The sequence below is a fragment of the Talpa europaea genome (assembly GCF_964194135.1).
Source record: "Talpa europaea genome assembly, chromosome: 6".
NCBI classification, from domain to species: Eukaryota; Metazoa; Chordata; class Mammalia; order Eulipotyphla; family Talpidae; genus Talpa; species Talpa europaea.
In genome coordinates this window covers 9,547,359-9,574,224 of record NC_140072.1, presented here as the reverse complement: position 1 = coordinate 9,574,224, position 26,866 = coordinate 9,547,359, and the positions used below count along the sequence as shown (strand labels likewise).

At 35.7% G+C, this 26,866-nt stretch overlaps 1 protein-coding gene across 9 annotated transcripts in view; it reads left to right on the top strand.

Annotated features, from left to right (window-relative positions):
- Window positions 1–1,935: 1,935 nt before the first annotated feature.
- PUM2 (pumilio RNA binding family member 2) overlaps window positions 1,936–26,866 on the top strand; it is a gene marked incomplete at both ends in the record, with an annotated part of 60,868 nt that continues 35,937 nt past the window's right edge. For 7 of the 9 annotated variants that reach the window (XM_084235172.1, XM_084235170.1, XM_084235169.1 and 4 more), the window contains 9 exons: window positions 1,936–1,986; window positions 8,929–9,037; window positions 12,208–12,395; window positions 12,936–13,105; window positions 17,178–17,448; window positions 17,664–17,757; window positions 22,217–22,342; window positions 24,885–25,027; window positions 25,694–25,823. In XM_084235172.1, the coding sequence (XP_084091298.1) occupies window positions 1,936–1,986; window positions 8,929–9,037; window positions 12,208–12,395; window positions 12,936–13,105; window positions 17,178–17,448; window positions 17,664–17,757; window positions 22,217–22,342; window positions 24,885–25,027; window positions 25,694–25,823 (1,282 nt within the window). The remainder of the gene's footprint in view (window positions 1,987–8,928; window positions 9,038–12,207; window positions 12,396–12,935; window positions 13,106–17,177; window positions 17,449–17,663; window positions 17,758–22,216; window positions 22,343–24,884; window positions 25,028–25,693; window positions 25,824–26,866) is intronic. The other 2 variants (XM_084235173.1, XM_084235174.1) reach the window with 2 other exon arrangements.

Below are 26,866 nucleotides of genomic sequence, written 5' to 3'. Positions count from 1 at the left end.
TGATAATGTTACGGTAACCACTCCACCTTCTTATCTGAAGTCAACAGAGATTTGAAAATGTGTACTAAATAAGATTATTTGAGAGACAGTTTCATTTAACTTTTATTACAATATTTTTTGGTAATCGTTTGCTTTGCTTGTGACTTTGTTTTGTGACTCTTACTATACCTAATTTATAAATTTTACTTATTTAGGTATGTTTGTGTAGGAAAGAACATAGTATATGTATGTAGGGCTTGATTGACACAGTCTGGGATTTCAGGCAGTTTACAAACTGGGAATCTTGGGATATATCCCCTGTGGATAAGTGGGGGGAACCTTCTATACCAAGTGGAAAGAGGACTAAATTACATTTTGGAGATTAGGTTTAGGATGGAAAGATAGGAGAGGATTGCAGTATTTTAGGTAAGAGATGATAGTGGTCTCAACAACCAGACAACTAGAAAGTGCATAGATTGAAGTGAGGTAGAAGGTCTATTTCATGAACTGGCGTATTGGTGTATTGTGTCCAGTGAACTGGATATTGATGTAAGAAAGGAAATAATTAAGTTATAAATGGGGAGGAAAGGTGAGTTGGAATTTCCTGTGATACCTTCAGGAAATGGAAAAAAGAAATAACTGGACATTTTGAAGGGGAGTGTCGGGGCAGGTTCTTAAGCATCTCTTACAGTTCTCAAAAGTTATGAGTGGATAAGGAGTGAGAGACACATAGGGGTCTATCAAGAAGCAGTTGGAGACTTAGAAAAGTGAAAAGAATTTTAAGAGACAAAGTAGCAGTGGAAGACAGTGCTGCAGGAAGGGAGGAGTGCTTTGTAATCTCAACACTATGGCTCGTCAGAGTGAATGGACTGGGGGAAATAATGGGATTATATCAAAAAGTGGGACTATATTTTAAGGCCCTAAAGTTTTAAGACTGAATTTGTAGTGGCTTCAGTCTTGAGTGATTTCTCCAACAGTATTTAACTGCAGGAGGCAAAGGGTATCTGACTCAAGAACACATTATCACATGAAAGATAAAAAGCAATTTAAATTATTAGTTAGAAATACAAAGATAGAAAAATATGCTTTCACTTGAGAAAGAAAAGGAATTAATTCTTAAGGAAACTCTACTCAGTATTCTATTTTTTTTTTATAGAGGCATGTTTATTTATTTATTATTTATTTGTTTGTTTGCTTTGTTTATACAAGCACTGGGTACAGTCAGAAGCACGGGAGGGCGAGAGAATTCACCAGAGCCAGAGCGGGGAGCAGAGCAGGCAGAAGGACCGAAGTACACTGCTGAGGGGAGCAGCGGGCGGCAGGAGAGGTCTGCGCGCCATGTGGGACCCTCCTCTGGTGGCCGGGGAGCAGCCGGGGATCGAACCGGCGTCGCAGAGGCTGCGGGCAGCTTCGCAACCCAGTGCTCAACCGCTGCGCCACCGGGGAGGCCCTCTCAGTATTTTAATTACTCTCAAGCAGAATAAGTTATATGTTGCTTTGAAGTAGATAGAACAGAATCACTTAAATAGTTTCAGTGAAAATTTTTATCATGTTATAGATAACATGTACAAGTAATGAAATGCTGAGAAAATTTGAAAAATCTTAACTGAAAGAAGTAATGCAAAATAACAGTTGTCTGGAACTAATAAAAACAGAATAATTGTATTTTACTACTTGAACTTAATTTTCCATGCATTGTTTTTGTCAGCAAACTACTAGTACAGGTTTCTTTTGGCGCACAGACTAACCCAAAACCCTTGACTCCAGGTTTTTTCCCAACCTGTCATTTGAGCTGTTATTAGAAAAGCCTATTTTCATAGAGAAATCAATTCTTGTTCATCTCAGATCATCTAACATCAGTAATAGCAATATAGTATAAAAATAGTTGATGTCATTTATTGTTAAAATTTTTCCACTAATTTTTGTTTTATTCAACAGGTCTGATCTGTGGATGAAATGAATCATGATTTTCAAGCTCTTGCATTAGAATCTCGGGGAATGGGAGAGGTAAATATTTATGAATACTAGAATGTATAGGTCTCTTTATTTGAGCCATCTAGATTTATTTTCCCATTAATTTTCTTGAGATTAGTGATTATGTCTTTCAAATGATACAGAATATTTAAATACCAGATTATATAATTCTGTGGTGATTTTCAACTTTTTTTTTTTTAACCTTTTTTATAGTTTTTAGTGAGATTATTTCTGTATAGTTGATTTGATTGACTTGGTTAGATAATTTTGGTAGTAAGCTATAATTATTTGCTCCTTGTCTTGCTTTTTAATATATGTATGCTGTTTACTTTAGCCACGCTTAATTGTTCATGATTCTCTTCCCAAAATCTCTCCTTGTTCACTGTTTTAATATACTTCTAATCCTCCAGTACTACTATAAAAAAGGTTCCTGTCTATAAAGTAAAATTAATTACTTCCTTGTCTGACTTTTCATAGATTTTTATATATACTTTATTATATTATTGGTTACAGTTTGTTTTATATTAGTCTCCCCTGTAGATTGTCAGCTTTGAATGACTAGCATATAGTGGGCACCCTAAAGTTTCACATGGATTTTATCAGCCCTGTTAATCTGATACTTTCGTTAGGGCATCTCATTTAACCTCAGCAATACATAATTTAAGGTATCAAAAATAATTTAGTTTTCCTTATACCTAATGGATATTTAGAAAACTTCAATTATGAAAACCCTTATGATCACATCTTTTATAGTATGGACTTTGATGAAAGAAATTAACAGTGAACAGACCTAACACATGTAATTAACTTCTTGCTCCTGGAGATTATTTTACTTTGGTAGATTAGAGACCTTCATGAGACTCACTCCATCCAATGCTGTGCTCTTCAGATGCAGGAAAAGAGTCCAGTCACTCCTCTGGGCCACAAGAGGGCACCCTGCAGCTAGCTAGCCCTTCCCTTCTCCAGAACAGCGTTTTCCAAAGCGTTTGTCATTTTCAGAGGACTGATTTAAGGGTGAGTTAAGGTGCTTAAGCTTAAGTATTGCCAAAATAAACTTGTTAGTTCAGTGCATAAGGTAAAAATCTGGGCCCTAACAAAAATTTGAGAGAAGGAGTAATTTTCAGTTAAACAAAAAATTACAACTTCACTACAGCGCTTAGACATTATTTACACTACGGTTAAATAAAAGGAAGCAGTGGAAAGGGCTTTTGTTTGTTTTCTTTGTCTTAGAAAGGAGAATAATAAAAGCAGGTCTGAACACTGTTTCAGCCTAATCTATGACAAACAATTTTTTTTTTTTTTAAAGAACAAGTCTAGTCATACCTCTACCTTAATTCTAGTTAGACCTCTAACACTTCCCCAATCTCCACTCCATTGTGTATATATTTACAATTTGGCTTTTCTCCCTTCCCTTTCTGTTAATAAATAGTATTTGATCAATCAAAAGAATCTTGGCAGTTTAGAAAAAGTCATAATCAGGAATTATTTGAGGGTGGAGGGAGGGCTATCTAAGGTTTTTGGAAAAGTTGGGAAACTGGGTTGAATCATATTAAATGAAATGAGCTTAAATCTAGGCTTTCTTAATGGAAATGTCAGATATGCAAAGTAAAAGTGACTAGCGTTTAGACTACTGGTGGTGAATAGCAGGTCAGCGCATCTATGACCTTCATCTAGTAAAAATGTATTTTTAAATAAGCTGTTATTCTTTAATTAATATTTTTCTTAATCATTTACCAACTAGCATTGTTACCTCTAAGAGATAGCTAGGAAACCTACTCAGGTTTCTGTCTCTGGGTTCTGTCTCCCACAAGCCTTTCTATCTTTCCTCATCTCGCAGGCAGCAGGGAACCTTCTGGGATTTCCTTCTTTGCCTGTCTCTCTCTCACCAGTCTTCTCCTCCTTTCCTGACAGGTGAGGTTTTTTTGTTTTTGTTTTATCCCAGAATTCATTCATTTTAGTAAATTAAAAGCTGCCTTTAGTTTCTGGCTCTTGAGTTTTCTAAAATTGCTTGTTTTTTAATGCAACATTCTTTTTGAATGGGTTGCCCTATTCTTGACTTTTTCTTTAAAAATAATATTTTCCTTATTTTTTTCTTAAGTTGTTATAAATCTGATGTATAATGCATTGTATTTACATATAGGACTCTTTTTATATATACTTTTTTGTAGCTTGTGATAGCTTTATTGGCCTTAGAAGGACATTTTCTTATAGTTGTTCATACAGAAATAGGAACAGTTTGTATTCATCCATTCATAAACTCATCCTTTACATTTTTTCCCTGATAACATGTTTCTTGTCAAAAGACATACTAATTTACATTATGTGGTGCGGCTTTAGAAGAATAGAGTAAATCCACAGCAGGTGGAGCTCAGCTTCTCTAGTCCAGTGTTTTAAAACTGTATTGCAGGTTGCTGGGGGCATAGTTACTAGTTACTGTTTACTTGTTACGTAAGGGAAAAGAAGCTCTGCCTGAAATTCTGAAGGGAAACAAGGATTTAATACTAAATCACTGAGTTAATTTGCTTTCTCTTGAGAATATTTTCATAACTTAGTGAGACAAATAATTCTCCCTCTTTCTCTGCTCATTGTGTCTAAACAATAATATTTAAAGAAAACATGAAAGTAAATTTATGTACCAGCATTTCAGGTAGTGTAGTGAAGTGGAAAATGTCCTAGAATAGGAAATAGGCGACTTCTGTTTCCCGTCATATCTATCACTAGTGCTGTCACCTTCAGTAAGACTGGTTACTTTGAAGACAGTAGTAACAATAACTTTTGCATGAATCACATTTATCACTCAGATGCTCTAGCTTTGATCTAAACTATTAGAAATAACGAATGAAAACTAGGCATTTCAAAAAACTAAATCGTGATCATAGTTTTGCCTACATAAAGTCACTGCCTTACCAATTCTATTTTAAAGTTTAATCCACTATAATAAACATCATATGGGCTGAATATCATGGTAATTTTGGGTTGTCAGAAAAGTCACGGCGCATATTTTTCTTTGAAAAACAGAAAAAATGCCTCCTGACTTCCCACAACCGAGTATTTGAAACTGGTTTTCATCGAATCTGGTAGTTGTGGCCTAATACTGATATGGGATCATCATACTACTGCTACTTTTATATGTAACTTTGGAAAATTTAACCTCAGATGTGTTTTTTTATGTACAATGGGACTGTATTAGGCAACTCTTCATAAGTAGTAGGATTCATGATATTCAAGCTGGCCCCCCAAAAAAGGCAAACAATTAGAGATGAAATTTCTATAATCCTTTAAAATAATCAGCAACTTTGATGTTACTGAACTACATGTTATTTATGTACCTGCTACGTCAAAGATGCTGTTCCAGGCAACTTACGTTATTTCATTCTAGTCTCATAATAACCGACAGTAGCTTTATTATCACCATTACTTTACAGATGAATAAACCAAAAACTCAAAACTATATATGTACTGGCTCCACCACCACATAATGGTACTGGAAAAGAAGTTTAAACTCATGAGTATTTAGATTACTTACAATTCTGTTTCCCATTGAAAGTGACATCACCTAATAATGTTTGCTGGTGACAGTAAGAGCTAAGAATGAAGAAGATTGGGGGAAGTAGTAGGAGTTCAAAGCCAAGAAATATTTTTCTTTTCTTTTTTTTAAAAAAAAAGATTTATTTATTTATTTATACAGGAATCGGGGTTCAGGCCAGGTGAGCGGGAGGGTGAGAGGATTCACCAGAGTCAGAGCGGGTAACAGAGCAGGCACACTGATAAAATACACTGCTGAGGGGAGCAGCGGGCGCACAGGAGAGGTCTGTCCTGCTGTGTGGGACCCTCGCCAGCTGGCCGGAATCGAACCAGTGCTGCAGAGACTGAGGACAGCTTCATAGCGCGGTGCTCAACCGCCTGTGCCACCAGGGGAGGCCCAGAAATATTTTTCTTTTAACAAACGTTTAAAATCTGAAACAGAACCATTCTTGGGTCTTTTGTTCTACACACTAGTTACTAACATCTGTGCCCATCTGTTATGAACTTCCATTATATGTAGTGTCACCTTAAATCCTGATTTGTCTGGATATTTATCTGATGTCAGGCATAATTTTTTAATAACACCCCCTTTCTCAAAAATGTCCCAGTTTTGGATAAATTATATGATTTAATTTAAAACATAGTACAGGCATATCGCTGTAAATCTTTCAAATTCTTAGGATTATGTTAATTGGGTTGGTTAAGTGAATTTGCTCATTATGTATTTAAAAAAATCTGAAGTTTAAGTATACCTCATGATATGAACTTTAGCAGGAATTTTATATATTTATTTTGAATCAGTAAGCTAGGGTATTGACTGTTTTCTTTGGAGATGGAGAGGGCAAGCTGTAAGTGCTTCTAAGAGGAGAGAATTAAAGAAATGGTGGACATTTGGGGAACAAATTTTGTATGTCCACCCGGTGATTTCTGAATTGAAAGAACAGAGGAGTGAGTTGACTATTAATGCTTAGTTGCTTGATTTTGGTTTAGGGCTATGTGAATTAGGGAACTAATATGAGGTGGTTTTGGATAATTTATCTTACAGATCTTCAAGATCTCTTAACCCTTGTTTTCTGTAATGTGCTTCCCCATTTCTACTTGAGTAAAAGATTCTCCAGGGGCAAATCTCTTATTTTTACTGCTGATCTAATCAGTGTCCTGCTTAATTTTTTTTCCATTGTTCTAAGAATTGTTGCCTTTCCCCATATTTAGTCCATTTAAACTTATTCTTGGCCACAAGTTAGTAATTTAGAAGTATTTGATTAAGTGTGTAAACTGTCACAGTTTTTTCTAGAATGTTGGTAAATACCTTCAGTGGAAGTATTCACTTTATGAACAATTAAATTATTTTCCTATCCATGACACCTTATACCTGTTTACAAAATGAAGAGATGTATTCATAGTACAGTCCTGGTTAAAAGTAGGCACAGTGGGTAAGTGCTGGACTTAGATTTCGTTCCTACATTTGTAGTTTACATTTAATAGAAGTGACCTCTGGATGAACAACATAGAAGCTTACCCAGAAGACATTGGAATAGTCTCCTCATTTCACTACCTCTGAAAATTAGTTTGTGAGGCGTTTTGTCTGTGATAAATGCTTCTATTAAGTTGTCATACCTTTATTTCTGATTAGTTGTTATTCTTTTGATATTAAAGCATTTTTCTTAGTGAAGTATGGGATGAAAAAGGTTATTCAGGAACCATTTTCTTCTGCCTAAATGAGTATACAGTATTGTGAAGTGATTAACTCGTGTTTTACAATGAATAAATGTTCAGTTATTGAAATATATCAGATATGATGTTTTAATATTGTGTTATCCAACTTTACGTTTTGTTTGAGAGTTTTAAAAACCAAAGAAACAGTGGCTCTTTTACTGGCACCTTTGTTGGGACAGATTTATCTTTTAAAATATTTTCATTTTACCCTTCTTTTTTAGTAGCAGAAGTTAGTTTTCTTTGAAATAAAAATACTTAGTTTAACAAAATATCTGTATATTAGGAATGTGCCCAGGTTGAGTTTTTCCCCTCCCTTTAAAGCTGTTTTTCCTGTTTTTTTTTTTTCCCATTTCCTGTTTTGATCATAGTACTATCAATTCACTTGTTACCCAAATTTTAAAGTTTTATCCTTTTTTATCCTTTCACGACAAATTTGTATTACTATCCTTTATTATTCTCCTATGTGTCTTAAAGTCATTTTGCTTTCTTAATTCTTTCTGCCAGTGTTTCAATTCTTCTATGGTAGCCCTGATATTCTCCTAAACTGAGCTTCTTGCCGCTAACCTAAACTATCCCTTATTCTCAAAATTTACAACTTGAGTTGTTTTCTAAAAAACTGTCACCTTTACCAAGCTATTCCCCATTGCTTCACTGTAACAGCAGTTTAATATTTAGGATGTCTTTTTTTTTTTTTTTTTTTCTTTAGGATGTCTTTTCATGATCTGACCTAGATAGCTTTATCAACATCAGTGTTGACCTTCTCACATCTGTTCCTCTATTTCATACCCTGTTCTGCACACTGGTTTTCAGGTTGTGCTTTTGGTCCTGCTTCATTCTGTCTTCCTTGCCTTTCATTCACACTTTCAACACCCAGCACACATACTATCTTACTCTCAGACCCACTTCAGGTGTTACTAGGTTACTTGTTATGTAAGTGTGGGTACTCTGAAGTTGAGGCCACCATGTCCTTAAAAAAGCGACCAAGAAATTTACTGTATTAAGTGGAGTGATAGAAGTCTGTAGGTTCAGTTATGAGCATTAAAAGACTAGGCATCTAATTATGTTCTGAAAGAGGTCCGTGTCTTACAAATGTATCTCCAGTCCACCTCCTCTGAGGTGAGCAACCTCTGTTAGGTAAGGTAGAAAGGAGAGACCAGAATGAATATTAATATATGATTAAGAATTGATCAGCTACACGTTTTGTTTTTTGTGTTACCTATGTGTTATATGTTATGTGCTATGCATGGCACAATATAGGATACATAATACAGGACAGTAGTAGGACCTTGAGATTGTTTTCTCAAAAGTATTTTAGGGTCTTTTCTGTTTGTCTGTTACGCCCTCCATTGCTCTCCGGTTTGATTGATAGATTGCAAACATTCAGGACCTTGGAAGAATTGTGACATTAACTTTCTTTAAATAAATGAAGTAAGAATGAAAACATATTTCCTGTCAGGACACTGTAGGATAGAAACTGATCAAGGTCAGTACTTGGAAGTAGAGGAAAATCAGATGTGGACTTTGATGAATCTTAGGTCTGGAACTGTTAGGACCAGTACCCAAATATAAGTGGGAAGTTACTATGGACAAAACAAGTTAAGTGGTTCAGTCTGAATTTTCATAAGCTTTGAAAACTCACATTTATTGGTGGTAAGTTTGCTTTCTCCTATGTATTAGTGCTTTGTAATTAGAATAAAGTTTAAATGTAGTCTTTCTTTTCCTTCCCTCAAATAGCTTTTGCCTACCAAAAAGTTTTGGGAACCTGATGATTCAACAAAAGATGGACAAAAAGGCATATTTCTTGGCGATGATGAATGGAGAGAGACTGCATGGGGAACTTCTCGTAAGTTACTGTTATATGTAGGAGAAATATGAATTTACTCAGTTTTATTAAAACTGTCCTATTCCCCAAACAATATTGAGAGAAAATTTGTAATGTTTTTGTTGAGGATTTTATAAATCATCACATGCATTTTTTATATAAATTAATTTAATTGATGGCCCACTTACTGGTTAGAACTGTTTGTAACACTAGTATTTTCCTAAGAATTTTTAAAAAATTACCTCTGATTATAAAATTCTGAATTTTCATGAAAATTGAGGACACTTTAATCATAGGAATTTCAGTCTTGAGTTGTATTATATGATAGTGACTGATTTATCCAATTGCAACTTGGTCTGGTTTAATTAGACATCAGCCACACCCAGAAAGGGAGCAGAATTTTGAGTTTGTTTTTTTTTTTTTTTTTTTAAACCAGAGACAGAGTGGGGAACAGAACAGGCAGGCCGATGAAATACACTGCTGAGGGGAGCAGCGGGCCAGGCAGGAGAGGTCTGCCACGCCATGTGGGATTCTCGCCGGCCTGTTGGGATCGAACCTGTGCTGCAGAGGCTGCGGACAGCTTCACAGTGTGGCGTTCAACCCGCGCCACCAGGGAGACCCTTTTGAGTATTTTTGATAACTAACTGTAAGAGGTGGAAGAGAGACTTGGGTCCAAGAAACTGCTAAGGGAAAATAGAATGGAATGTAAAGGGTATAACTCACAAGAGTACTTTTGGCAATTAAAAGGCATAGTTACAGTCTTAAAATAGTACTGATTATATTTTTTAGGTGTTTCTGATTAGTAAATTTTGAGAGATGTACGCATTAAACTATCACCAAGTATTTAACATAAGTTTATCATCTTATGATTGTGTTTGCTGGAGCTTGCTTAAGCTATGCAAGATGACCAAAGTACTATAAAAACAAGTTTCTCATTGGTAATTATCAAATTAACTATATATTTTGAGTGTAGAAGCCCAGGTATTTCATTCTTCACCAAGCCACTGAAGCATATTTAAGTTCTATCTTTAAGATTTGTTAATAAGCTAAAATAATTTGTAAAACCCAAGAAGTTAGAAAAATCTAGAAAAAATTAGTGACTAATACCCCTTTATAGTCAAAATTGAAATGAAAATTGTAGTAACTCTTAATTTAGACAAAAATTTCTCCAAGATACTCTGATTTTCTTTGAATTCTACCAATATGTAATATGGTATGCCAGATAGGAGGATACAAAGATAAATGAGATGTGATCTTTGTCCTCAAGGAATTTTTTTTATTAATTTGAATTAATCTGTATTAGAGTAGACTCAGTTTAAATTTCTTAATTATCTGGACTGGGATACGTTTTTCCCATAAAAGGCATTTTCTTTGTAAAAACCATGTATGATTGGGCCTCCCTGCTGGCGCAAGGGGTTAAGCATCACACTATGAAGCAGTTCACAGCCTCTGCAGCATGAGTTCTATCCCTGGCCGGCCAGGGAGCAACCCACATGCCCCTTCTTTCTGTCTCAGTAATATCCTGATTATTTTTATTGAAGCACTTTTATTCTGTTACAGTTACCGTCTCTTAAACCTATAGTTTCTTTGAGGGCAGGGACTGTTTTGTTTGTTCTTGGATTTCCCCATATATAGCACAATGCCTAGCATAGAAAAGGTAAGTATATCAGTTTATGAATTTTGTCTATGAATGGGGTAACTGATTGAATGAAAAAGAGAATGACTGATTTCCTGTGGAGATACTGAAATGGAAATGTTTGACTATGGATTAACGAAAAAAAGTCATTAAAAAATTAATTGCAATTAACAAAATGATGACTGACCAATATAATAATTCAGTTCTTCAAGGACTGAACCTAATATTGAGTATATTGTATGGGTTTAAAAATTGAGCCAGCGGGGCCTCCGTGGTGGTGCAGGCGGTTGAGTGCAGTGCTGCTGTCCGCAGCCTCTGCAGTGCTGGTTCCATCCCCGCTGGCCGTGGAGCAACCCACATGGCACAGCAGACCTCTCCTGTCTCATCCGCCGCTCCCCTCAGCAATGTATTTCAGTCACTGTTCTGTTCTGTTCCCCACTCTGTCTCTGGTGAAATCCTCTTACCCTCCCGCACATCTGGCCTGTACCCTGGTTCTTGTATAAATAAATAAATCTTTTAAAAAAAAAAATTTGAGCCAGGGGCCTCCCTGGTGGCGCAAGGGGTTAAGTCTCAGCACTTGTGAAGCTATCCACAGCCAAAAGTTCTATCCCCACCAGGGAGCTGATCCACATGGTGCAGCAGACCTCTCCTGGCTTGCCTGCTGCTCCCTCAGCAATGTATTTCATTCAGTCCTGTTCTGCTCCCTACTTTGTCTCTGGGGAATCCTCTCACCGCCTCGCACTTCTGGCCTACACCCCAGGTCTTGTATGCATAATAAATAAATCTTAAAAAAAAAAATGGAGCCAGAAATAGCTGGTAGGTTTTGGGTTCCTTTAAACTTTTTTTTTGACAAAAACTGTGAACCTTGCCTCATTTTCTTTATATTTGTATGCCATTTGCTTTCGGATCTTAAATGTCATTTCTTTTTGTCACAAAAATATGTAAAGGATAAATAATTCCTTTGTTGAACAAAACTAAAGCTTTTAAACTATAGAAGGATTTTAAAAGTTTATCTTTAGGTGATACTTAGTTCTTTCATCAAACCTATAAAATTTGTGGAGTTATTGCTACTTTTCCCAAAGTCACCCTGTGTTTTTATTGTGGTAAAGCTGTGTGTTACGAATCTGTCTGGTACATAACTGTGAGCTTGAGGAGTGCCTCTGCCAATTTGGAAGCAGTTATTTTTATTCTTCAAGGTTTTGTATCTATATTTTCCTGATACGTTCTTGTTTTCATTACAATTGTTATAAATCATCAAAACAACTTTAACAGCTTTCAGGTTAATGTTTTTATCTCCATTGACCCTTTTGATCTGACTTTGGTTCATCTGGGCTTTACCTATTTATTACCAAATGGCTCTTTCCATCTGTAGTCTCAAAAAGTGCCCAAGCCAGTGAGTCTCAACAAAATATAGAACTTGTTATAAAGATTGTACCGTAACATCCAAAATGAAATAGTGTATTGCTTTTTTCTTATTTTAGCCTATTAATTTGTATGACTATATTTTGTTTAGTTCAGTAGTACAAATATTAATTGTGTTCTTTCTTTCAAATAGACCATTCAATGTCCCAGCCTATTATGGTACAGAGAAGATCTGGACAGGGTTTTCATGGAAACAGTGAAGTAAATGCAATACTGTCTCCGCGATCAGAAAGTGGAGGCCTTGGCGTGAGCATGGTAGAATATGTATTGAGTTCTTCTCCTGCTGATAAATTGGATTCTCGATTTAGGAAGGGGACTTTTGTAAGTATTTTGATAAGAAAATATTTAGTAACTGCTCAGTGGTTACTTGGTTATCTTTAAGTGAGTTTATTTTTCTGGCCCTTCATTGAATTAAAGGAAATTGTGTCACTATTGGAACTCTTGTTTTCTTCACTTGGCCACTTCTTGCAATACTTGAAATGATAGACCCACCAAGGTTACTTACAATCTTCACCATGTTATAAAAATCAAACTATTAATTTAAAAATACAATTTGCAAGACTAAAATTACATAGTTGTGATAGTGCTTGATCTGTGCATTAAATAGAATTTTAATCTTATTTGTGGTGTTACTGCTTTTCCAGCACCGCTATAGTTAAGGTTGCCTTAGCCCTTCTGTTATAAATCACAGGTTTGTTCTCAATTTTTTGGACTTTGATAAATTAGTTGACTACAAAATTAAGATAGAATTTAATGCTTTTGTTGTTTACATGCACTACAGTGTAGTTTTAGGTTACCTTATGGTACCTTTTTTGTGTGTTCTATTAAATATTCAGAATCAAACAGATTCTTTTTCCTCAGGGCACTAGAGATGCTGAAACAGATGGACCTGAGAAAGGAGATCAAAAAGGCAAGGCTTCTCCATTTGAGGAGGACCAAAAAAGAGATCTTAAACAAGGAGATGATGATGATTCTAAAATAAATGGCAGAGGTTTGCCAAATGGAATGGATGCCGATTGCAAAGATTTTAAGTAAGATTTTAAACTTTCTCAAGAAGAAAAGCATATCTCTTTAGGGATTATTACTACTAGTTGATGTGACTGACAGATGTTTTTCCACTTTTGGTTTATTTCATTTCCCTTTGCGCCTTGTGTTTTCTGGAATTTTAAATTTTTTTTCATATGGAACATGAATGATATGAGCCATTAAAAAAACTGGTTCTTTAAAAATACTCTAAAACAGTGCATTCCATGGAGTAATGTTAGAAGCTGCTTTTACCTTTCAGCAAATACAATAGTCTAGATACTAGCTTTTTTCCTCTCTGCTAAAAACTTAGTGAATTTTAAGCTTAACCTGTGAATTTTTTCCCTTGGCAAACTCTTTTTGGGGTTGCTTTTTAGCACCTTTCCATCGAGTTTCTTCTTCTGTCCCTATCCAGTATCTTTCAGAAATTTAAACAAACATGCAAATTGGTGGCAAATCAGTAAAACAAAAAAAATAATTTATTGTTAAAAAAGAATCCCATCAGGCCTTCCCAGTGGCACAGTGGTTGAACACTGGGTTGCTAGGCTGCCTGCAGCCTCTGCAGCGCCGGTTTGATCCCCGGCCACTGGGCGAGGGTCCCACATGGCGCGCAGACCTCTCCTGCTGCCCGCTGCTCCCCTCAGCAGTGTGCTTCGTTGGTCTGCCTGTTCTGTTCCCCGCTTTGGCTCTGGTGAATTCTCTCACCCTCCTGCGCTTCTGACTGTACCCAATGCTTGTAAAAATAAATAAATCTTTAAAAAAAAAAGGGAAAAAAAGAACCCTATCTTTGAGGTCTATGGGGGGAAAAGGGGGAATGAAGAGCTATAACTAGCATGGGATCAGTTACCTTTCTTAAAATAGCTAATACTTAATATCATTTCTAAAATTAGAAATTAGGGAACATAATTAGAGACTTCAAAAAGTTAGATTTAAGCTCAGAATTTGTAACTTTTTAGTTTTCTCCTTATGGCAATTGTATTTCTATCCTTTCATCTTAAGATTAGTCAGTGCAGATTTTTCTAAATATTAGGAAGATGTTTTTTCATACTGATTTTCTATACTTTGTATTTCAATAGTCAGAAACTTTGGAACCTATCTGAAAATAAGCTGCTGCTTTGCGATATTGTGTACTGTGGGGTCTCAGTTAATGAGTGTAGGTACATGTGGGTGGTATACTAAGTTTGTTGCCTGTAATTATCAAAAGCATAACAACACTGCTTCTTAAAAACAGTGCAAAAAAGCATCCAAAACCAGTAAACCTCTTTTGACTAGAAATAAATTTAATTTTAATTCAGTTTGTTTCAGAACCTTATCCTGATTTTCTCTTTGCTATTACCTAATCTTAAGTTTTAGGCAAAGGTATACATTTCAAACTGAGTTGATAAAAACCCGTAGAGTATAAATTTATAATTGAAGTGTTAATACATCATTAACTATAGCAAGAAAATAGCACCACTGATAGAAAAACAGCTTTTTTATATTGTATCTTCTACTTTTTGCTATCTTAGAGTTGTTTTGTGTGAAAGGCTCTACTCCATATTAATATAAATTTCATATTTATTAGCACTCTTATTTCGTTAAGTTTGGGGTATGTACATAGAATTATTTGTAAAGTATTTTAGCTGCAGTATTTACTTGGCAATGTAAAAACATTACAAAATAATCGTTGTGGCCATTTAGTCACTATACTATGTCATAATTTCTGTGCTAGCACAAAGTTAATCTGTATGTTTACTGATACATCATCAAAAAGTGCTAGAGTAGGAATCAAAGAACTTTAGTAGGCTTTTGTCTTACTTTTTTTGTCAGTTAATAGATTTTTGAAAGATTCTAGAGTTTTATTTTTTCTTTCAAAATATGTTGAATAAAAAAGGACGTTTGTTGGATCTCCCCGGTGGCGCAGAGGGTTGAGCGCAGCGCTGTGAAGCTGTCCGCAGCCTCTGTAGCGCAGGTTTGATTCCCGGCTGGCCAGGGATAAACCCACATGGCTCAGCAGACCTTTCTCCTGTCTCTCCCACTGCTCTCCTCAGCAGTGTATTTTGTCAGTCTGCCTGTTCTGCTCCCCGCTCTGTCTCTGGTGAATCCTCTTACCGTCCCGTGCTTCTGGCCTGTACTCAGTTCTTGTATAAAAATAAATAAATCTTTAAAAAAAAAATGCAAAATTAGATATGGTTAAGAGAGAAAGGAATTTGCAATGTCTTCTGATACTCCAAGGACAGTGGTTGACTTTTATTTTTAGTATAAGATCACTTAGATATCTGGAGAATGATTCTTATAATTAAAGAACTGTTTTTGTAAAATGCTATGTACATGTTAGTATATTTATCCTAATGTCAGATACCTGAAGTTGGAAGCAGAATTAGATAGGTTTGACATCTCACTTGAAAGCCAGGTAAAATAATTATTACTGTTTATTAAATGTACTTATGTTTGATTATACTATGAACTCATGGTTCTTTAAAACAAACACTTCTTTCTGGGAGGGAGGGGATCTTATGTGAGATATTTCTGTAGAAGAAAAATATGTATGAGTGACAGTTGTGATATATGTAGTAATAAGGTTTAGACTATGAAAGATACTGGAAAAAAGAGGAAAATGAATGTGTAAAATTTAGTTAAGTCTTAGTGAATTTCTTGGGAAAACCAATGAGGTATTCAGTAGAGAAAGCTGTTTTTACATGCAGAATTACGCTTTTCCATTGGTTTGCTAACTTCATTTTTGACATATGCTATACAGTTCCATTTTATTCTAATGATTTAAACTAAAACCATTTAGGGTCTCCCTGATGGTGTAAGGGTTAAGTCTCAGTGCTATCACACTATCAATGCTGCGGCCTGAGTTCAGTCCCCAGCCAGGTAGCTAACCCACATACAAGGCAACAGATCTCTCCTGTTTCGCCCGCCTGCTGCTCCCCTCAGCAGTGTATTTCAGTGAATCCGTCTATTCTGTTCCCCACTCTGCCTCTGGTGAATCTTCTCCCCCTTCACTCTCCCCTATCCAGCACTCCTAGCCTATAACCCACTTCTTGTATGCACTAATAAATAAAAAATAAACTAAAACAATTTCGTATAATAAAGAGAAATGAAGACCTGATAGAGGGTTTTCACAAATAGTTTTTGTTGTTGGAACAAGGTCATGTCTTCAGTCTCCTCCACAAAGAAAATGAGCCTTGAAATGATTTGCTCAAAATCATTACGGAATTCGGGGCCTCCCTGGTGGCACAGGAGTTAAGTCTCAGCGCTGTGAAGCGCTCCACAGCCACTGCAGCATGCGTTCGATCCCTGGCCAGGGAGCTACCCACATGGCACAGCAGACCTCTCCTGTCTCGCCTGCTGCTCCCCTCAGCAGTGTATTTCAGTAGATCTGCCTGTTCTGCTCCCTACTCTGTCTCTGGTGAATCTTCTCACCACCCCCACACCTCTGGCCTATACCCCAGCTCTTGTATGCATAAATAAACCTTTAAAAAAATAAACCTTTAAAAAATAAACCTTTAAAAATTTATTTAAAAATCATAACAGAATTCAGGAGTCAATCTTTTGTCTTAACTCACTGTTCTTTTGTATTCAATCCTCAAGTTATGAAGGCTGCAATGATCCTTTATGACCAGTTTTTTTCTGAAATATTAGTAAGCAAGATGTTAACAGCAAAATTATGTGCTGGTACATGGTGCATGGGAGGTGGGTTTTGATTTTGAGCCTTCCCATATTTGTCACTCGATAGCCTTCTCTTTATAGCTACCATTTTGTCAGTGATTTAAGACAAAAGTTGCAGATAGTCAAAGCCTAAATTTTGATATTGACCAATTATCATATCTGTAAAATTGAGTTCTATCTTTTTGCTACTCAAATTGGGGAGAAAAAGCAATGATACTAAAATCCAAAACAGTATTCACTCTTAAGAGGATGTTAGATTAGTGGGGAGAAAGTGTAATAAAGTGGGATGGTTTGACATGGAGTGGCCCTGTTTTTGCTTTCTGTATTTTAAAAGACCATTTGTTTTTCAATATTTTCTTATTTTCTCATCTCAACTTTTGACTTGCAACTTTTGATCATTAATGCCTTTCTATTTTCTTTATATAGTCGTACTCCTGGAAGTCGTCAAGCCTCTCCAACTGAAGTAGTTGAGCGCCTGGGCCCCAATACTAATCCCTCAGAAGGATTGGGGCCTCTTCCTAATCCTACAGCTAATAAACCACTTGTTGAAGAATTTTCAAATCCTGAGACTCAGAATCTGGATGCCATGGAACAAGTTGGGCTGGATTCTTTACAGTTTGATTATCCTGGTAATCAGGTACCAATGGACTCTTCAGGAGCTACTGTAGGCCTTTTTGACTACAATTCCCAGCAGCAGGTAAAGAAGCCCCTTCTCTAAAGTTCCTTTTAACTATTTACTGATAGAGCCTGAAGCAGGATGAGGCATTGACATGAATAATAGGAGAGACCTTGAAAACTTAATGTATTGAATAAAATGTCCTTGAAACTTAGAAAGTGATGCAAATATGTGTTTAAAATATACTCTTTCCAGCTTTTGAGACTAATCTTTCTATCAAATGTTTTTCATAATAGCTCTTTCAGAGGACTAATGCACTAACAGTTCAGCAGTTAACTGCAGCTCAACAGCAGCAATATGCATTAGCTGCAGCTCAGCAGCCACATATAGGTGAGTATTCATGAGTTGCCGTGATTAGACTATTCGAAAATCTTATTTTAAAGTGTTTAGAGTGTTTGGTTTTCCTTTTACTGAATGGTGATAATTTACATTTTGCAACATCTGATTGTGATAAAGTGATAGATGGCAAGGATAAAGATTAACTATGGAAGAATAGTTTCTGATTATTACTTGTGTCCTTTTTTAAATAAAATCTATATTTAGCACTTTTTTCCCCCCAGTGTGAAGTTAGAGTTGAATGTGGTTTTCAAGTCCGAATGCTTATTTTAAAAATTGTTTGGAAACAGGTATCCTAAGGCAATTTCTTAGAATTCTTTCTTATTTTCTTGTTTGGTCTTTGACCATTAGTCTTTACTATATTCGTGAATTACTACATTTAAATACCATTACTGCTAGAGACCACACTTTGGTACTGTTTGTCTATGTTGGGGTATTTTGTTTTGTAATTTTTTAATTTTGAAATAATTATAGATTTACATGGTTACAGAGAGAGTACAAAAGTTATACAGTATCAGAACCGGGACTATGACAATGATAAATGTATAGGGATAGTTTGTCTTTTTAATCACATATGTAGATTCTTGTCACCATTTTATGCCTGATTATGGCTTAACTGGATTTATTTCCCATTTGGAAATGAGCATCTCAACATCAGAATCTATGGAATAGTGAGGGAAGTGAGGGCTGCTATACCAAATTTATTCTCTTACCTTATATTTGTATTTTTGTCTTGACTCCAGAAGTCTTTCCTAGGTTCCAGATTTTATTTCTCGTTTTAACCAAAAATGACCACACATTTTTAGATGTTATCTAATAATAGTGTACATGCTGAACCTCGTCTTTTCCCCCAGCCTTTTTTGTTGCTGTATTTAAGCTTTTTCTCAGTACATTGTTAGAAATACACTGATTCTTGTTTGTCTTTTCTTGGGCCATTACAAAAGTTTTTATCTCTTGAGATTTTGTTAGGTTTTAACATTTGGCAGTCTAGTACACCCAGTATTGCTCTTTCTTTTGAAAGTTTTAAATGTTTTATTCTTGTTTATTTGCTTTTTTCATATAAACTTTAGAATCTATTTATCTGTTTCCAGAAGATCAGGTTATAGGGTATATATTTTTTAAGGATTTATTTGTTTATGCATACAAGAACTGGGGTGTAAGCTGGAGGTGGCGGGGGGGAGAGAGAGGATTCACCAGAGAAAGTGGGGAGCAGAACAGGCTGATTGACTGAAATACACTGCTGAGCGGAGCAGTGGGCGAGACAGGAGAGGTTTGCTGCGACATGTGGGTAGCTCCTTGGCGGGCTGGGATGAAACTTGTGCAGCATTGACTGGCGATAGCTTGATAGTGCCACCAGGGAGGCCCCTACAGGTTATATTTTTTAAGTAACTTATGGGAAATTGATATCTTTATGACAGTATCGAGGACATGGTTTTATCTTTTGGTTCCAGTCTGCTTTTGTGTTGTTTATAAGTGCTTTAAAGTTTTTCTCTTATGTTTGCATTATTTCTGGATTTGTTTGTTCTTAGGTATTTTATATTTTGCTATCACTATAAATGGCCTTTCTTTCATTATATCTCTAAGTTGGTATCATGTAAACTCTTGTTTAGCATATATTAAATTTTATGAACATGACTGCGTTCTTGTGAAACTTATGAAAACCGAGTTTTGTATAATTTCCATGTGTTACAATTTTTTTGTTTTCAATCATTTAAAGTTTTAAAAATTGTTTATGGCTCGTTCATAAAAAATAGATAGTAGGCTGGATAACCAGAAAGACACAAATAGATACACTACATTTTATTTTCTATATAAGTACACATCCCTACTCAGAAGGGAAAGAGAAAAGGGTGGGGTTGTTTTAATGGTTGGGGAATTTCTGTAGTGCAGGAAATTGAGAGGGAAATCTATAACAGCAAATTTGTGAACCTGCAGAGTGCTAAAAGAGGGATAGATAAAAAGAGGGCCCACACACAAGTAGGTTGTGGGGTTGGTGCTTAACAACCATGCAGGTTAAGAGGCCCCAAGCCACTAATACAAGTCTTGGTTTGGAAAGTTAAATTTATAGTTTATAGTTGAAGCATTTGTGATACCACCTGATAGGTGAGAAAGACTCTACCTTATAAGGTTGCATCTCAGACAAATGTTACAGTGTAAAGAACAGTCAGAAAGCAGTCATATCATAGAGTTGACACCCAAGACATTTAAAGAAAACATTAAAAATGTGTTCAGAGTGTCCCTGGTGGCGCAAGGGTTAAGCACAGCACTGTGAAACTATCCAAAGCCTCTGCAGCACAAGTTCAATCCCCGGCTGGCCAGGGAGCTACCCACGTGGTGCAGCAGACCTCTCCTGTCTTGCCCACTGCTTCCCTCAGCAGTGTATTTCAGTCAGTCTGCCTGTTCTGCTCCCCACTCTGTCTTTGGTGAATCCTGTTACCCACCGCACCTCTGGCCTGTACCCCAGTTCTTGTATGCATAAATAAATCTTTTTTTAAAAAAAGTATATTCAGAATCTTAAATGGTAAAGGACTTAGACATCGAAGATCAGAGGTCTTGAATGATAATTGATGTGAATACAATCAAGTTCAGAAGACAACTCTAAGCAAATGAATTTTAAAATGGTGCAAAGATTTTTATTGAATTTTGTTCAGTTTTGATATATTAAAGGCAGCTTTTTCAAATGGCCATGTTGTACATGGGTATGAAATTGATTTTAGAGCATATGACCAGTATTCTACCTTTGATCTTAGCCAAAAGGCCGAGAAGTGATGTAACCAGTATTCTAAAATATCAAATAGATAATAGAGATTAGTTTTTGGGTACTGCTAGGTTGATGGTGACATGTATTTCATATTGTGGATTACAGCAAATTTGAAATATAATATAGTTAAAATTGGGTTTCTGATTCTTAATTTGAAGGTTTAGATTTTAACATATATGCTTTCATTGAATCCTATTTGCGAAGTTAATTTATGTGCACCTAGTTAAATATCCAAAACCCCTTTAATCATATTTTAAACATGAACCTTTTTCATTTCCTTCAACTTGAAACACATCCTTTTCACCTTCTCTGTTACCTCTTTTCCAAAAGAGGTAACTCTCAGAAATTTTCCAATAAATTTTTTTGTACCTTTGACAAAGGATGTGCACAATGCTTCCTTAAGATCAGCAGTTTTTTCTCTTTTTAATGAATATTACAAATGAAATTTTAAAACTCTTTGTTAGCTTTTACTAAATTTATACTGGCATATATCAGAAGTGAGCTCAAAAGTCAGTCTCCAGCTTACCATTCATCATTGTCTGTTGCTTTCAGGGTAAAGTTCACACTATGTAGCATAACCCAGGAAGCTCTTCATAGGCCTTTTGTTCTTATTATAGCTCAAGTTTTTTCTTTCTTTTTTTTTTTTTTAAAAAACATTTATTTATGTATTTATACAAGCACTAGATACAGTGAGAAGCGTGGGAGGGTGAGAGAGTTCACCAGAGCTAGAGCGGGGAACAGAACAGGCAGAATGACGAAATACACTGCTGAGGGGAGCAGCGGGCGTGGCAGGAGAGGTCTGCCACGCCTTTTTTTTTTTTAAACCCCCCGCCTTTTTTTTTTTTTTTTAAAGATTTATTTATTTATTTATTTATACAAGCACTGGGTACAGTCAGAAGCGCGGGAGGGTGAGAGAATTCACCAGAGCCAGAGTGGGGAGCAGAGCAGGCAGAAGGACCGAAGTACACTGCTGAGGGGAGCAGCGGGCGGCAGGAGAGGTCTGCGCACCATGAGGGATCCTCCCCTCCTCTGGTGGCTGGGGAGCAGCCGGCTCTGGTGGCTGGGGAGCAGCCAGGTATCGAACCGGCGCTGCAGAGGCTGCGGGCAGCTTCGCAACCCAGCGCTCAGCCGCTGCTCCACCAGGGAGGCCCTAGTTTTTTCTTACATATGCTACAGACCCACTCTCTTCTTCTCACCCTTCCAAACTTGTTAGATGCTCCTCTGTGTTCATAGTGCGTATTTATACTGTATTCTAAATATTGGTGGTTTGCTTTTCTTACTAGACGGAGTGATAAGTGAGGGCAGAATTTTGTCTATTATCCTCATTGAATCCCTAGCTCAGAGTATGGTTCAGTAAAGATTAAATGAAAACTACCATTTGACAATAGTAGTTCCGGTTTGAAACATTTATTGTGTCTGTACATTGTGCTCAGTAATACTGTGTGGTCAATTCATATTCAGTATCACTTTTAATTCTCACAAAAATCCTGTAAGTTTTTGATAAACTTATTTTATAAATGAAAAAATGAAGAACCTTAAAATCAATCAGGTCATGTGGCATACCCAGATTCACTCAGTTAATAAGAATTTGAACCACTGTGCTCCCCTACTGCAAAGTCAAAATGTTTTTACTTAATGAAGAAAATCATACTTTACATTTTCATTCATTATTTCTCCCCTTTTTAAATACAGCTGGTGTATTCTCAGCAGGCCTTGCTCCAGCTACATTTGTGCCAAATCCATATATTATTAGTGCTGCTCCTCCAGGGACTGATCCATATACTGCAGCAGGATTGGCTGCAGCAGCAACATTAGCAGGTAATTTACAGTGTTCATCCTTGTTGATTGTTACAGATTTAGTTTTCATTTTGGTGTATGCTTTATTTTTGTCTATTTGAATAATTTGACGTTCTTTGGAAAACTTGAAACATCCAGAACGAACTGAAGTTTCCAGAGTTAATTTTTCAACTGTAATACGGCAGAAGAAAGCCTATCCTGTTAACTTTTTCCTCCTATACATGGTTGGTTTACATTTCAGTTTCCAGAAATTTTACATTGACAAACTACATATCTTTATTCTTGTGACCAATCCCTTTACCTACAAAGACAGTACAAACTCCTCAGAAAATAGAGAGTAGATGCTATAAATACTAAAGTCAGGGATTGTGTACGTTAAAAAGCTTCTTGAGAATGAATATCTAAATAGTTTATTTAGCAGTGTTAAAATAAGTACGTTAAGGGTCGAAAAGATACGGTAGGGTTGGAAAGAACTTACTAAAAACTGTCATGGCCCAAGACCATCACTCAGTCTGATATAAAAATCCAAGCTATACAATGTTATATGTCAGTTACATTTCAGTGAAGCTGGTTCCTTTTATGGGTGCTGGTCAGGCACAGTCTTACTGAACAGACTAATTTATCATGTTCTGTTTGGTGGGGCGGGGGGGGAGGGTGTTTTAGGTTGAGCTGTTTATAGAGATAGAAATGAGGTAGTATTAGGCCTCATTTATGTTGGTTATTGAGGCAGGAGCAGAGTGATGTTAGCTAACTTCAAAAGTGTGTTCACTGAAGTGAGGCAGCTGATTAACTTCCATAACTCAAGGATATCACCAACTTTTTAACTTTCAGATATTTGTTCACTGTAGTGAAATGTCACTGATCAATTAGCTGATTTTAAATCCACTTCTGGTAATTGTTTATCATGACAGTAGAACAATTGATCTTTCCCTAGGAGTTTAGGAACTTTTTTATATTTGACTTTAAAAAATGGGGGGGAAACAAAGCACTTCTGTTTCTTGTGTGATATCTTAACAGATTGTAACTATTTTGTCATATTCAGTCATTTTTGAGTGTATATCTGCATGTGATTCCATAAGGACATGAACTTTCCTGGTGCCATATAACTGGATGTTAGTATAGTAAAGTGCTGGTATTAGGCATGCACAGAGTCATTAACCTAATGGTCTGAAAGGAGGAAAGGAGCAACTTTAAGAGGTTATTAGTTTTGAGATAAGCATTCTAGTCACTGTTCTGGATTTAAGCATTTCTATAATTAATGCTGTCCATTAAAACTATAATATAAGTAAAGTAATAATACAGTTTTTAGTAACCACATCGTAAAACTAAGACACAGATGAAACTAGTTTCAGTAAGTTTGAGTTAGACCAACAATATCCAAAATACTGTAACATGTGATTAATATTTTAAAAATTAACAGGTATTTTCATGCTTCAAAATCCTCTACATTATATATAGCCCACTTCAATTTAGACGATCTACCTTTTAATTGTTGTCTTTTGGCTATTGTGTTGAACAGTGAGGTTCTAGATAGCTGACTCTCTTGTTTTGATAGTGTATCCTTCATAAATCCTTTTCGGTGTTAATAGCAGTCCACTTTTTTGTTATCCTGTTAATACTAGGCTTTATTTTCTCAGTGGAACTTTAGGACATGGTTGTTATGTCAGTCAAGAATTACGACATTTTATTCATTTAATGGTAGACTTACTGGGTGTGATCCTATTTACTCTCCAGTAGTCAGATTTTATCTTTAAAGTAGAATGGATCAAGAATGATTTGTTCTGTTTTTCCTAGTATGCTTTCATATGTCTATGTTCTTTATGTTTATATTGCCTAGTTCTTTTCTGTCTTGACTTACTAGTCCCAAATTACTAGCCCTATAAGCACTAAAGCAGTGTTTGTTTTTGTGTGATTTTCAATTTCTTTGTGGTCATTGGGACTAATTGTTTCAAATCTGCAAAATATTTTTAATTTCAAGATTTACAATTAAAATATTGTAGCAAGCTTGGTACAAATATGTTCACTAGTTTTATGTTATAGATTGCAAAGCAAAAAGATAAGTGATTTATTTTTGTAATTCTTAGTAGTCAGAAGATACTCTTTTAACAGCAGTGATGAACTGTACATAGCAAGTCTTAAACTTTATGACATGATAGTCCATAAATATATTTCTGTGTTTGCCAGTTTCACACTCATTGAATAGTTTTGATATTTTAACGTTGAATAGATAGTTGAATAGTTTTAAGAGCCCTGTTGAATAGATAGTTTTAAGAGCCCTGTCAATTAATTGGCCTTCTTGAATTTAATGGCAAATTTCTCCATTAAGAACACTGCTATTACTCCTGAATACTTTTTCTTTCAATAATCAATATTGAATGAAACTTTGTCTTCAACAGAATTGGGAAATAAAGGTGTTGAGTGGGCAACAATTATAAGGACATCTCTTAGCTCTTTCTACTGATGATTTGACCTAATGGCAGCTGACCTCATTTATCTATAAAACTACTGATTTCTTTCTTTCTTTCTTTCTTTTTTTTTTTTTTTTATGGAATGTTGGGTTTAGGTCCGGCAGTAGTTCCACCTCAGTATTACGGTGTTCCATGGGGGGTGTATCCAGCCAATTTATTTCAGCAACAAGCTGCGGCTGCGGCAAACAACACAGCTAATCAGCAAGCGGCATCACAAACTCAGCCTGGACAGCAACAGGTATTGACCTACTTTCATTAAATAATATCTGAAGAATCTTTGAAATACTGTGAGCAACTTGAATTCAAGATGGTTTTTTTCTCCACTTAATTTTTCTCAATATATAACATAATACCTAACATATAATTGGTACACAAGTATTATTTGGGAGGTTTTCTCCCTGGTTGAATGTATTATATGAATTTAAAGACATGGCTGTACCTCCCTTTCTGCATTTCTGTTACTGAAACATTTTGAAAGCTCTAGCAGTTTTTAACATTCTTTTATTCACTTAAATGATTGTCACTTCATTTTTTTGTGGGCATTTAAATCACTATTTTAAATACTAAATATATTTCTGACCAGAAAAAGGAGATTACTGGGCACTCCCAAGTAAATCTCTTTACTTCTACTTTGGTAAATTAAAGAGTACAAGTACTAGACATGGTAGTTCCCAGAAATCTTTTAGGACCTGCATGTTACTTATAAGTTGTTAGAGTTATCATGAGCCAATGATTTTTTTTTTTAATGTTAAGTATTTTGTATTATTTCATTAGTAAATCTGTATTTTATTGTATATAAATATGTCCAAAGACCATCCAAAATCTGTTTGAGGTATAAAAAGTTGTCCCAAGATAAATGTTATTTTATTATTTCATTTTTAAGGAAATCATTTGTCTTTTGTAGGTTCTCCGTGCTGGAGCAGGTCAGCGCCCTCTTACTCCCAATCAGGGCCAGCAAGGGCAGCAAGCAGAATCACTTGCAGCAGCAAATCCAACTTTGGCTTTTGGTCAGGGTCTTGCTACTGGCATGCCAGGTATACATACAGTTGGTTAATTGTAGGAAGTCAAGTAGATTTAAAATGTTAAATGTAGACTCACACTGAAGGGTGGAACAAATCAAGAAATGTTTTTAAAATCTTGCCTACTTTGCAGTAAACTCTTTAAAACTTAGATGTCTGTTAAAACGATGCTGTTTGTGAGATTTGATGATGGGAATGACAAATATTTAGTAGAATCCTCCACACAGACAATTTTTTCTTATTCTGTTTAATGGCATAAACCATAGCATCTTTCCAGCTCAGGGCAGCCCAGAATTCTCATTGCAGTGCTTCAAGAAATAAAACCAGTTGGTTGGAGCTGGCGTGTAAAAACTTTTGACTATTCCTGCCTTATAAGAATAGTCACTCAGTTAATACCAAGATGTTCATAGCAACATTTTCTAGTTTGAGCATTGTTTAATCTTGTTTACCCACTTACAATGATTCGTTTATTTTTACGACATAGCAAGTTTATTAAGGCAAGGTGAAAAAAGGAAAGCGATGCCTGCATAGACACATGGGCAAGGAGCCGCCACATTTATATTTTAAACTATTGGTATTTATAACCTAACAGCAACATTTGTACTATAATATGCCCATGAAAGCCTAATATAGAAAAAAATTGTAAAAATTTCTGCTCATTGCCACAGTGCAACTTTTTAGACAGGGTATACAAAATACTTTTTGTGTGAACTAGATTGTGATGAAACTAGATTCAAAATTTTTGCTTAAATAACAATGGAAGAAAGAAGGTTTTTTTCTTAAGCCAATAAAAGCATCTGTTTTGTTTTTAAAGCTATATTTGATTATTAATAGGTTATATCACTTTCTAGTTCTTCTCTGCACTCCTAAAGACTGTCTTAAGTAAATGCTATTTTTTTCACTTTGATATATGGGTAATAAGTAGCTCCTATGAGTGTAGATTACTTGTTAATGAAATATGATTTCCAGTTTCTTTTAAAGTAACAGTTAAATTTTCCATTCAGATCATTTAGGAAATGTGGCTAGTATATTGGAAAAGATTTTGACTTACATGATTG